Below are 14,076 nucleotides of genomic sequence, written 5' to 3' on the forward strand. Positions count from 1 at the left end.
TGAGTTTCCATTATTTCCTGTGGGGAAATTCGCTTTCATATACTGTACAAGTGTTTTGGATTACAAGCATGTTTCCAGAACTAATTATGCTCGCAATTCAAGGTTTTACTGTATATGAAAGTCTTCCTTAAACTGATATAAAATATGCTATTGCTGCAAAATATCCTCTTAGGCTTGGTTCACACTGCTGCAGCGACAAAGTCGTACGACTTTGCCTGCGACTTTTCCCTGCGACATCCTTCCTGATCCAACTTGGATGCTATTTAGGAGCCTTTTCTATGGCTGAAATCGCACCCAATTTGGACCATTGTAGTGCAGAAACCTTTTCTTGTTTTGTATCAGTTAAGATGGCTCTCGACATTTCATGCGACTTGGGGTCTCACAAATCGGATCCCATGTCGCAGCAGTGTGAACTGAGCCTAAAACAGAATGTTTTGTTTATCTCAATTTCAATAAGTTGCAGACACAAATAGTTTAATACTCTATACTGCTGTTTTTACAGTGCATTCATCGGGATTTGGCAGCTCGTAATATACTTCTGGCTGACAACAACGTGGTCAAAATCTGCGACTTTGGCTTGGCACGTGATGTTTATAAAGATCCCGATTATGTACGGAAAGGAGATGTAAGTAATTACAGTTCTAGGGTATAATATCTTTTTTCTACTGTTATCTTGTTTTTCATTATTTGCTTCTAACTGCTCAACTTCCTCCTGAAGGCTCGTCTTCCTCTCAAATGGATGGCGCCAGAGACCATTTTTGACAGAGTCTACACTACACAAAGTGATGTGTGGTCATTTGGGGTCTTGCTATGGGAAATCTTCTCATTAGGTGAGTCACACAAATATATTTCCGCCTTTGTAGAGGAAAATAAATGCACAGGAAATCCGTGTGTTAATCTGACCATGATGCCAATCCTAATGATTCATCATAGAAGTTGCTGGATATAGTGTACTATTAAATATTTATTTTGTACAGATCATTTTTATATGTATTGGCTAATTCAAATAAGTTGATCCAACTCCAGTCTGTCAAAGCCATTATTATATGATTACTATGGGGGTTATTTACGAAAGGCAAACCCACTTTGCACTACAAGTGCAAACTACAATTGCAAAGTACACTTGGAAGTGCAGTCGTTGTAAATCTTAGGGGTATATCTGAAACGAGGGGAAGCTCTGCTGATTTTATCATCCAATCATGTGCAAGCAAAAATGCTGTTTTTTTATTTTCATTGCATGTCCCCCTCGGATCTACAGCGACTGCACTTCCAAGTGCACTTTTAAGTGCACTTTGCACTTGTAGTTTGCACTTGTAGTGCAAAGTGGATTTGCCTTTCGTAAATAACCTCCTATGTGATGTGTTGCCACAAATAGTGCTTGTGTTTTTTTGGGGGTTTTTTTGTGCACTGAAGTGCATTTAGAGCATATTTAAAATGAATAGGTTTCTTCAACTTTACATTAATGCCGCGTACACCCGATCAGACTTTCCGACGGGAAATGTTGGATGTGAGCTTGTTGGCTGAAAGTCCGACCGTGTGTATGCTCCATCGAACATTTGTTGTCGGACTTTCCAAATGTTGGCTAGCAGGTTCTCACTTTTTCCGCCAACAAAACTTTGTTGTCGGACTTTCCAATCGTTTGTACACAAGTCCGTCGCACAAAAGTTCACGCATTCTCGGAATCAAGTACGAGCCGGAAACGCTCAGTCTTGCAAAACTAGCGTTCATAATGGACATATCACACGACTATTGAACTTCCTTTTTATCGGCTCGTCGTACGACTTGTACGTCACCAAGTCCCCACGTTCATAATTGTTGGCCAACATTTGTGTGACCGTGTGTATGCAAGACAAGTTGGAGCCAACAACCTTCGAACAAAAATCCATGGTTTTGTTGTCGGAAAGTCCGATCGTGTGTACGGGGCATAACACAATACACATTAACAAATTAAAAATAAAAAAAACACATTTATGCAACACAACCATCTGAATGGGTCCTAAATGACCAACATCTTTCTTTTAGGTGGATCCCCATATCCTGGTGTTCAGATTGATGAATATTTCTGCAGAAGGTTAAAAGAGGGCACACGGATGAGAGCGCCAGATTACGCAACTGTGGAAATGTAAGTCACCCACACAGCAGAAGGAACATCAGGTAGACCTAACAGTAAAAAGGGTTTCACCTGCTGACTTGATTTTTTTGGCACTAGATATCAAACAATGCTAGACTGCTGGCATGGAGATCCCCTACAGAGACCCACCTTTACTGAACTAGTGGAACATCTGGGAAATGTTTTGCAAAGAAATGTGCAATTGGTAAATCATTTTCTCTTGTTTTCACCTCACTTGAGCATATTTCCAAAAAATTATCAATAGCATTCAAAAAAGCAATTTACTGTAAGAGCATAGGACTCTACCATGTGCCATTTGTAAGAGTTGCATCCATTTTTCTTCTTAGGATGGAAAAGACTACATTCCAATATTAGTGACTTCGAACACTGAAGAAGATTCAGGTCTCTCAATGCCGACCTCACCTGTTTCCTGTATGGAAGGAGAGGAAATGTGTGATGCAAAATTCCACTATGACAGCACAGCCGGAATACGGTACTGACCTAATTATAACCTGTATTTCCTACAAACATGACATATGTGGCAAAGAATTTTTTTCAGATTTATAATTTTGATTGCTGCCTCTTGTTTGGAAGTGGTCACATATAGAGCCAGAGTCCTGTTTTTTATAAGAAATCCAAAAGTCAAAAAAGATTACATTAAAGCCTGACTCCAGTTAAAACATTTTGTTTTACAAAGAGTGGGAACTAGTTAGAGCCTCTGTCATGTTTTTATTACAGTCTGTGTTCCTGTTGGAGGGATTTACTCCAATGTGCGTGTGAAAAGATTAGAAATTCTGACATCGCTTTTATGTCCATGCCTTGTTATCCTGGTAGCTCTTTTATTTCTTGTAACACATAGCAGTCATAGTAAGTGAAAAACGAACTCCCCAGCGGGGGTCACAGACAGAAATAAATAAGGCCAACAATTTTTACTGTTCCACAATCTATCCTAAACTAAAAAAATGGGTGTAGTTAGGATTTTAAGATAATTTGTATTGGGGCGCTATTATTGCTGACGGCCCCTTCTGAAAATGCAGGTCCCCTTTCGATCATGATAATCTAATGGCTTCAATACTTTGGGAGCCAGCAACCTAGGACAGAGAAGAATTATGCAGATTAGATGGACTATTTTCAATTTGAGCTTCATGAACTTAATTGGTCTTTTTATTCTTGCCTCCCTGACTGTACCTTCATAATGATCTGTTCTATCGTAATGCAGAGTGTGCAGGCAATGGCAGATCATATTTTGTTTGCATTTTAATTGCTCTTTTAAAATATATCTAACATCATTCATTGTCTACAGGATAATCCAAAATACAAAGAGAAATAGCCGGCCTGTCAGTGTCAAGACATTTGACGACATCCCTGTAGAGCCCGCAGTGAGAGTAGCCCCTGATGTAAGGATGATTTGCATTGGCTGCATGCTGATTCATATTATTGCAATATTCTTTGAATTGTCCACCAAGTATTAAAACTGTTGTTTATATTTTAGGATAACCAGACAGATAGTGGGATGATACTTGCATCAGAAGAGTTGAGGACACTGGAGAACACACAAACGGAAGCACAGTTATTTAGGTAGATTAAATGGCTTTTATTTCATTATATTTGACCTCATGTTTCACTTTTATTCGGTAAGAACTGTTTTGTGTTGCTCCACATCTACCAGCTGAATTCTAAACTTTTTTCTCCCGCTGTTTTCCAGTATAAATTTTTATCTGTTTGGCGGTTATTAGGTAACATGAACAGTTCTGACACCACTAAAAAGACTGATTGCAAATAACAAGTAACTACAATATGATTTCTTTGCCCTGCTGTTTAATGATATCACCCAGAATTATATGCAAATATACTATAATTATAGTTAATTTTAGTTAATAGTAAACTGTTAATGTCTATAACTGTGCATAGTAAATTATTATAACAAATTATGTAAGGCCCTTAACAGTCAATAAGATTGTATTTTAAATTTTCTCAGTTCAGGTTTGACAAGTGAAAAATGAACTTTCTCTTTAACAAGTATCAGTTGATTTATGTGTTCCTGATCTGTTTAATTTCAGTTCTAGCCGTAAGCATGTCCTTTCACAGTCAGATTTTCAAGCAGTGGAGCTAGCTTTAAACACCCCTGGTGAATGTAGGGATTAAAGTCTGTGTATCCAAAATTGATATTTTAGTTTTTACTATTTGCTGTAGTGTTTACTTATATCTCTCAGAGGCTCTATTTCTGAGATCACTACTTTAGTTTATGGGTCTGCATATCAGTTGTGCTCTTTATGGGGGCTCCTGCCGTCCCTGTTTTTTATTTTATTTTACTGATATTTAAAAAAATGTAGCAGGACAAAAACACAAAGTATGAGAATGTTGTGACATTTTTTGGTTGATAGACAGAAACAGTCAAGAATTATTACAGGAAGATCTTGCTGTAAGCGTATCTAATGCCCCGTACACACGGTCGGACTTTGTTCAGACATTCCGACAACAAAATCCTAGGATTTTTTCCGACGGATGTTGGCTCAAACTTGTCTTGCATACACATGGTCACACAAAGTTGTCAGAAAATCCGATTGTTCTAAACGCGGTGACGTAAAACACGTACGTTGGGACTATAAACGGGGCAGTGGCCAATAGTTTTCATCTCTTTATTTATTCTGAGCATGCGTGGCACTTTGTCCGTCGGATTTGTGTACACACGATCGGAATTTCCGACAAAACAAAATTTTATAGCCTGCTCTCAAACTTTGTGTGTCGGAAAACCCGATGGAAAATGTGTGATGGAGCCTACACACGGTCGGAATTTCCGACAACAAGGTCCTATCACACATTTTCCGTCGGAAAATCCGACCGTGTGTACGGGGCATTAGACATACAGTATAATAAGTATTATATAGTATAATAAGCCAGGGGCTCACTTAGCCCACATGGATCTAAACCTTTGGATTAATTATCAGTTTTGGTAGGCTGACACTTTAAAGGCTAAGTCCAGCTTTTACAAAAAATAATAAATGCATATATATTTGCAGAAAAAATGTGCATTTATTATATTTTTTTGCCTGCAAAGCATTGCAACAGTGATTGGTGGATCGCGGATGCAAAGCCAGGCTTGTGCAGACTCTTCCTCCATACAAAGGTAAGGACTTTCAGTTAGAGAGCTGTAAGAATTGTCAATTCAATCGATTACGAGTGCAGTTATCACATTTGCAACATGTTACATAATACACCCTAAATACTGGTGTAACAGGTAATATGGTCCAAAAGTCTTTAAAGGAGTTGTAAACCTTCGTGTTTTTTCACCTTATTGCATTGGATAAAAAACACCTGGCAGTGATTGGCAGCCCCCCCGTTTTACTTACCTGAGCCCTGGAACTTGACCTGGCGAGGACATGCTGTCTCTCTGCAGGGGGTTCTCAGCTCTTGATTGGATAGATTGATAGCAGTGCAGCCATTGGCTCCCACTGCTGTCAATCAAATCCAATGACGTGAGCGCCGGGGTGCGGGGCCGAGTCATACATTTGGCGGCTATGGATGCCGAATGATGGACTCAGGAGCGCGCCCGCAAGGTAACCCCCTTGGGAGAGCGCTTTTCCTAGGGGGTTATCTGATGTGGGGAGGAGCCGCGAGGGCCGCCGGGGGACCCCAGAAGAGGATGATCAGGGCCACTCTGTGCAAAACGAGCTGCACAGTGGAGGTAAGTATGATATGTTTGTTATTAAAAAAAAAAAAAAACAAACAAACCCTTACAATCACTTTAACTCCTTCACAGCAAGTTTTCCTACATAGTGTAAAATCTATAAAAATGTTGACTGTTTCCATAAAAAAAGAAATCCTTTCAGCGTGCATGAGTTTCAGTAGCGTATAGTCAGCTCTCATTGAAAGCTGCCTTTTTTGTGGCCAACTTAAATCTGGAATTTTTAAATGTCTGGATCCAGATAATGGCCATTCAGAATTCTTGACCCTTACTTTATAGAAAGCTATACTTTGAGTTATTTTTTTTTTTTTAATTTGCAATGTCCTACCAGTATTGTTGAAAATACGAAAAGTTACAATATGAATCTTACATTTTGTGTGTTTTAGACTATTTGTCTATAGTAATGTGCATCCAGGTGTTAAGCCTCTATTGTAGAGAATATGTTGTACCACTGAACAGTTTTGCACAGAAACCCTGCAATGTACTACCAACAGCATCACTAGCGGTACTTGTCATAACCAGCTCTAGCTGTGACAAATTTAATCACACTAAAAAGCTATATTTAAGTCTATAATAATTGCTAGGGTCTTACCACTCAAAAAGGTAGTTTTGCGATGTTTACTGATTTAGTAATTTTGGACATAGCACACTGTTTAATAAACCTGAACTGCAGTTGTAATTATTGTATTTCGAATTCATTTTAGTATTCTGATGCCAAGTAAAAGCAAAGAATCAGTCACATCTGGATCCTCAAACCAAACCAGTGATTACCAGTCTGGATACCACTCAGATGACACGGAAACTGCACACGACACTAATGAAAAAACACAGCTGCTAAAAAGGGAAAGTTCACTTGATATCTGCTACATGGAAAAAAAAACACAGCAAGCTGTTATCGAACTGAGCACTGAGGTATAGACACTCAGAACTGTTAACATCACACAATGCACTAATAGAGACTGAAAATATGGAAATCTACTCTACATGAGCACCGTTGAAGGACAGTATTTCAGTTCTCTACAGAACTAAGTCCCCTGGATGTTTCAGTACCAAGTCATAAATAGTTTGGACTCAAAATTATTGAAAATTAAAAGTTTTTATACTGTTACAGTAACAGGGTATGGATCATTGGGAGCCATATGTCATATCTGGACACTGAGTGCCTCGCAGCTAAATTTCCTAAAGACTTTTGAGGTTGGTAGTGTACCTGCATGCCTTCTATCAATGCCAAGCCTGGGAACAGATCTACAGTTGTTAATGGCAGTATGGATTTATAAACAGACACAGCCAGAACATCACTGATGGAACTGTACTGGGTTTCATGGAAATCTAAATATGATAATAATGTTACATGCAGAATTTTGAATGTTATTGACATGTAATTGTATACCTGATTACAGATATGCCACATCTATTCCAGTATTCAATGGATACATATTACAGTACTGTGTATCCTTGTTTGAGACAATTGTACAAAATTGTTTCATAGATGAAACAAAATAAACTTCAGTATGTAGCCCTATCTGAAGCTCCTTTTGATGGCACGAAAAGTTCATCTTGCTATCTGTGCTGTAAATCTGAGATCGTCCCAATAATGAGCCTTGTTGCCAAGCCTGTTGCCACTCAACTGGTGGCCCTCAAGAAACTTTGAAAGTCTAAATTTGACTGGGTAGTGTAGTCAAAGGTTCACTATTGATCTCAGTTGTTGAATAAGCCCAAATGTATGTCATTTGAAGAACAGGAGTCAATAAATAATACACTGGCTTCTTGCTATATATTAGTTGCCAAAGCTTGGTCTATTAATGATGTTTTATGCCTGTACAATCTGTATTGTAATAATAAACAATAAGTCAATAAGAGACATGTAACATATGGAGTTAACTCTGCAGTAACTGTTTTTTTTTTTTTTGCTGTATTCAAAAATGCAAATGTACGGGTCCAAAGAAGTGTGTATCATCCATTATGCACCACCTTATACCATCACCAAGAACCTCCTTGGGATATTGTCTCACTAGGGGGCAATGCAGATGGTTCAACATTTAAATATATATGCACTTAGTACTAAACTGAGAACTGTGCCTTTTTTTCAGCCACATTTTTAGGGGCTGATCTACAAAAGGACTAGAACATATTTAATGTGAAAACTCACTTTGCAAGGAATACCCAACCAAGTGCAAGGAAAATTAAAAACAGAGGATTTTTTTGCTTGTACATGATTGGATAATTTATGTCAGCAGAGCTTCACTTCATTCACTAAGCTATTGAAAAATTCCACTGAAAGTGAAAATTCACTTTGCTAAGTGAACAGTCTAAATCAACCCCACAGACACACACTTATCAGATGTAGTATTAACACTGATAGAGATCAAATAAATTGTATATAGCTTGTAATTATTTTCCTGTAAAGTCATTAAGAACACGGTGTTGTACCTATTTATAGCGCAACATAATGGAAACAAATGTAATATATGTTATTTATAACTATGTGGACTACAATGTCTTAATTGTGTATCAAGATAAACAAATTTTACATTTAAATCATCAGCTGTAATGTATTTTTATTTCATGTTCTTTGTGGAATCCTAGCTGCCTGATTTAAAGTGAATCTGTGGCCAGGCTATAGGCATTTAAGTGTTCACATATTTCCAACTTTCCTTGTTACCCCCACCCAGCAGTGACTAAGCAGCTTACAGTTGAAGGGATCAGTGAGGGTTTGGTTTAAAGTTTATATACTGCTTGTTAAGAATATGTAAATACACAAATGTCCATAATTTAGCCACAGTTTACATTTGAAGGATAAATTATCAATTAAGGTTGTGCATGTATTGAAAGATGTGTTTGTTGGGTAGTGAATGCATTATGGTTGCATTGATAGATGCAGCCATGCTTTTAACATTGGCAGTGTATTGATTATACCTTTATGTGTTCCAAATGCAAGCATTTTTCCTGTAGATTTGTGTCCTGCACCAAGTACCGAATGAATGTCTATACAATTCATACAGTCCCCGTGCAAAAAAGGAGATGCATCTTTTTACCACAAGGGAAAGCACCAACATATAAATAAGTAGAAACTCAAATTTTTTAAGTTCACAAAGATGTCTGTAATAGACAAAATGGGGGTATTACGGTTGAAGAAATTTGAAATGAACTGCTGATTGTATATATATATATATATATATATATATATATATATATATATATAAGGAACCTTTTTTTTCCTATGCAGAGAGGGCTCGTGACTGTAATAAGACTTTTACAGATCATCTAAAATGTTTGTTACCTAATATATGGCTCTGCTCAGCTCAAGTATGAATTGTAAAATATTATATTAATGAATGTTATTGGTACACTAATTTTGTAGAACAATTTTATTTTAAGTTTATGGTCAATAAATGAGTGTATGAATGTGCTGACATGTTTCATATTAGCTAATGGATGAAAAAGCCTTAAAAACTCTTAATTCAAATTTCATATAAGCTATTTAATGAATATTTAGATCAACTTTCTTTTGTTATTTTTTTAAACTATGTACAATGTATAATTAGTCTGAATTTAAAGATGGAATAAACTATTTTTACAAAAAATGTTTCCTGACCTGATAATGTACAATGTGCATGGTATACAGTACTTGCTATAGAAATGACAATATACTGGTGAAATGATATTTATCCTTTTGAATTATTAAACTTAAAGGACAAATATAGAACTTGATTATTGTAACTTTATGAGCGTGTAAGATGCAATATATATACTGTATTTATGTTATGTTTTTGGGTTTAGATAGGATTTAAAAAAATTAAAAGGAAACGCGGTAGATGTGAAGAGGCAAGTACAACTTTTAATCTAGAAAAACAAGCTTGGTCATGTCCCTACAACCTCCCAAACCTCGTAGTCCACTAATGGTATAGTCAGCCTTAAAGCAGAACTCCTGTTTGCAAAACTAATCTAGCTCAGATTGTTGTTTTCTATCATGACAGCTGCTTTTAATGCATGCAATAATCCTCAAAATCTCTCTCTGTAGCTTTAACCAAACTTCTGAATGTACAACAGTTTACTGGAGTTCTGCTTTAGGATTAGATTAATACGAAGACTTGGGGCATGGGAAGAGGCTAAACTAAATATACTTTAAAGCAAAAGTTTTGCTTGGTTATTCCCTTGAAACCTCCCAATTCTACTAATGATCCACCACTTGGATAGCCAGCCTTAAAGTGGAAATAAACTACAACCTCCATTGATGCAATCTTCAGCACCCAACCTTACCTAGTGATGACATTAACATGCTCACATGCCTTAAATGATCATCTACACACTTATATTTTAATGGCAACCCTCTGAAGTCCCATCTGTTATCCTGATTTCTGTCCATCCAGAAAGCTGGAGATGTGGCTGTGACATCAGTCTCTTCCACTGGTTTATACCCACTGTGGATCTGCCAGGGACCCACCTTAACAGGGAAACCGCTAAAGCCAATAGAGGGTGTTCTAACCTTTAAGGATTCAATTAACCAACAGCTAGAATCCCTCCATAACACCAATTAGTTTTTTTCTTTGGCTGGAGTTACATTTAAAAATATACATGTTCCAACTTACATACAAATTCAACTTAAAGTTGTTGTAAAGCCTAAATATTTTTTACCTTTGCATTCTTTGCATTAGGGTAAAAAATGTTTAGGTGTCAGCATTCCCCCTCACCCTTTACTTTCCTGAGCCCTCATTTTATCCAGCACTGTGCACATCTGCAGCTCTTCTCTCCCCTCACTTCCGGGTATCACTGGCTTTGCAGGAGCACCGGGAGCCATTGGCTCCGAGTGCTGTCAATCAAAGACAGTGGTTGAGGGTTGAGTCCTGCTGTCAATGGTCGCAGAAGCGGGGCTTGGGTGCCAGCACACACGAGTGCCCCCATGGGAAGTGGCTTCCCATGGGGGCACTGGACAGAAGTGAGGGGCCAGGAGCGCTGACGGGGGATCCGAAAAGAGGAGGTTTGCAGCCACTCTGTGCAATTCCATTGCACAGAGCAAGTAAGTATAGACATGTTTGTTATTTTTTAAAATTTACATCTACAATCATTTTAAGAACAAACCTACAGACCCAGGGACTGCCTGTACAGGCTAATCTCTTGCCCCTGGCACTCTCTTCAGCTGTCCACCCTCTAAACCCCATGCCACTGCACAAATAAGCAGACATTCCTTCTGCTGCCTTGGGAATCTCTTCAGCCCAGGGGTTCTTGCTCTAACTCATGTGTCAGCTTGACCTCAGAAGCTGTGCCCCACCCTGGCTACCACCTTCTCCCTCAGAACAACTCTTTTTCTTTGGAGCATGTGGGGTTAAAAATGGTACCTGGTACTCATTAATGTCAGCAGCCCTTTCCTTCTCCAGAGGGAACCCTCTATACTGCTTGGTTAGCTGGGATCAGTACTGATTGTTCTCTTACCTATCAGGGCTCTGAATTCCTAATGTTGCTCTGCACCCTAATTATTCCTCAGGTTGTTGGCTCCAGTGTCTGTCCTGGTACCTTTTGATGGCATCGGCATTGTAGGGCACATTTTGACCTTTTGAAAAGAACAGTCCCATCCTTTTTCTTTTCCTTCACCTACTCTTGAGGCTGAAAGTAAGAAACCTGCTAAGCTTTCAGAGACATCATCAGCATGAAGATGCACCTCAGCTTTTCCAATTGGGTGCAGGGTTGCTAATTCTTGTGGATCCTTGGGTAGTTTGCCCTTAAGGCAACCAGGTGCAGAGACTGCCCATTTAAGTTTACAGCCTAATCTCTTGCCTCTAGCACTCTTTTCAGTTGCTTACCCTCTACCCTCCACTCCACTTTACAAATTAACAGACATTTCCTCTACTCCCTTAGGGGCTGTTCAACCAAGGGGTTCTTGCTCTAACTCTTGTGTTAGCTTGACCTCAGGAACTGTTCGTTACACTGGTCAATACCTCCAATGCTCTCTTCCTTGGGAGAATGTAATGTCAATAGTGGTACCTAATACCCATCAATGTCATCAGTCCTTTAGTTCTCCAGAGGGACCCTCTGGCCTGCCTGGTTAACTGGGATCAGCAGTGGTTGTTCTCTTACATAACAGGGCTCTGAATCTCCAGTTTTGATAAGCACACCAAGTACTTCTTAGGATGTTGACTCTAGAGTCTGATCTAGTACCTTCTCATTGCATTAGCAATGTACAATGTACAATGTAAGACACTCAGATGACCTCCTGTGAAAAGAGCGGTTACTATTTGCCCTAATGAGCGATACCTGGTTTTTGTTTGCCAGTGTCTGGTCCTCCTGTAGGTTAAACGGTCCCTGGGTATGTTTTCCAACTGTGTATTTAGCCGCTTGCCTGGAGTTCAGCTTAAATACCAAACATTAGCTTAACCAGGTGCATCTCAGACCCTGCATTACAGTTAAAGGATGTCAGAGGAGGGCCCCGTGTCACTTTGGACTGTCTGCAGATAGAACAAAAAAGTCTCCTGCTGCAGGTATCCTCTGATATGAACAGGGAATGCCTGATTGACTTTATGGAACCTGTTCACCTGGGGTTAGGCCCTCTTTATTGGTGGATTCTGATATTCACGAAGAATGCACTTTTTCCCTGGTAAAGTAAAACTAAAATCAAAATGTATTTTTTCATTTTGGATAGAGTAAGGGAGGGTTATAACCCCTGTACCCCATAGGGGAGATTTCTTTTTACTTCCTGTCCCATAACCAAAATAGAAAGTTGGAGGAAATCCCTTCAAAGTGAGGGTATCCCATGGCGACAACAGCTCACAGGAACTATTGTCCCCATTGGAAGATTCCTCCTCTATGACTGTTCTGGTATCAACCCAGAATTTGGAATTTTCTTTTACTTTCAATTTTGATGACAACAGTAAACAGGACAAATAGAGAGGGTAAATCTGCCTAATGGGGGCACATATAGCAATAAAAACTGACCGGTGTTCTAATCCCATTTCACTCTATCCAAAACTAAAAAATAAATGTTTTGTCTTTAGTTGCACTTTTAGGACTCTCTTAGATTGCTTTTTTACATCCCGACAGTAGATGACTAAAAATGAAAAACTTTTTGTGTCCCTCAAAAGACCAGAAAGAAAATAGGATTTTTTTTACTCACCATAAAATTATTTTGGGATCGATTAGGGAACTTAAGGTACTTTGTATTTATGATCATGCGCTTGGTATTGCACACTACAGACTGACCCATGCTGGAAATAGGGGGGTTATCCTGGGCTGGCCAACAGATTTTTTGTTTGCCAGTGTCTGGTCCTCCTGTAGGTTAAACTGTCCCTGGGTATGTTTTCCAACTGTGTATTTAGCCGCTTGCCTGGAGTTCAGCTTAAATACCAAACATTAGTTTAAAAAAACGCTTCAGTCCCAGTCACATTGTTTTAAGTAAAATGCAATGTCTGATGTCTAATTAACCTGGCATTGTCAAAAAAGCCATGTAACTCTCCATATGGCAGGGTTTATTATGAGATTCCCAGATGATTCCCAAAACAGAAATAAGTTGAAGCACAATTCCAAAGGATAAATGTCATCGGTATATGACATAACCATTAAAAACACCTGGACATTGTTACTGCCCAGCTGTGTTTCTGAAAAATAAACACGTGCTTCATTCTTTTAGCAATATGTATTGTACAATATTACATTATGCACAATAGGTGCAAATTCAATTTAAGTGATTTTAAAAAAGGAACACTATATGTAGGGCTGCCCCCCCCCCCCCCCCCCCCACACACACACACACACACACACACATTTGGGATGCGAAGGAGAAGAATGAGGTGGCGCACTCAACATGCTGCTGCATAATGTAAGTGTGGAAAAACATCACTAACAGCAGGAAGACTTTAAAACTTAAGCCTACGTTCAGAGTGCAAAGGTCAAGAGTATGTAATGTATAGAGTAAATGAATCAGGAGTATGCATAGCTCCCAACTGTCCCTGATTTGGAGCAATGCCCCTCTATCCCTCTTTCCCCCTCATTTGTCCCTCATTTTGGTCTGATCTATATAGTTGTATATAAAATGCACTTTTTATTTTTCAAAAAAAAGTGTTTCCCAGTGCTAAACCTTTCATCCAATTTCTAAATTGCTGCATTTGTACATTTTAAAAACCAATATGAAGGAATAGTAGTGGTAAAAAAAGCCCTTGTGGATTTATTTAACCTTTTTTTTGGGTTAATTCTCCTTTAAGGGGGTGTGGCAGGGAGCGTGTTAGAAGTATGCTATGTACAGTCTACTATACAGAGTAGAGGTCAGGATTACTTGAGACAAAAATGCAGTTGC

The 14,076-nt window shown here is 38.7% G+C and overlaps 1 protein-coding gene across 1 annotated transcript in view; it reads left to right on the forward strand.

The window, feature by feature from the left end:
- The window catches only part of KDR (kinase insert domain receptor), a 44,363-nt gene extending 37,460 nt beyond the window's left edge, over positions 1-6,903 (forward strand). The window contains exons 23-30 of the mRNA XM_073608435.1: positions 503-625; positions 719-830; positions 2,023-2,122; positions 2,210-2,315; positions 2,458-2,603; positions 3,414-3,507; positions 3,603-3,688; positions 6,500-6,903. Coding sequence (XP_073464536.1) covers positions 503-625; positions 719-830; positions 2,023-2,122; positions 2,210-2,315; positions 2,458-2,603; positions 3,414-3,507; positions 3,603-3,688; positions 6,500-6,713 — 981 coding nt within the window. The 3' untranslated portion in view covers positions 6,714-6,903. The remainder of the gene's footprint in view (positions 1-502; positions 626-718; positions 831-2,022; positions 2,123-2,209; positions 2,316-2,457; positions 2,604-3,413; positions 3,508-3,602; positions 3,689-6,499) is intronic.
- The last annotated feature ends 7,173 nt before the right edge of the window (positions 6,904-14,076 follow it).

Source organism: Aquarana catesbeiana, linkage group LG01, assembly GCF_042186555.1.
Source record: "Aquarana catesbeiana isolate 2022-GZ linkage group LG01, ASM4218655v1, whole genome shotgun sequence".
NCBI lineage: Eukaryota > Metazoa > Chordata > Amphibia > Anura > Ranidae > Aquarana > Aquarana catesbeiana.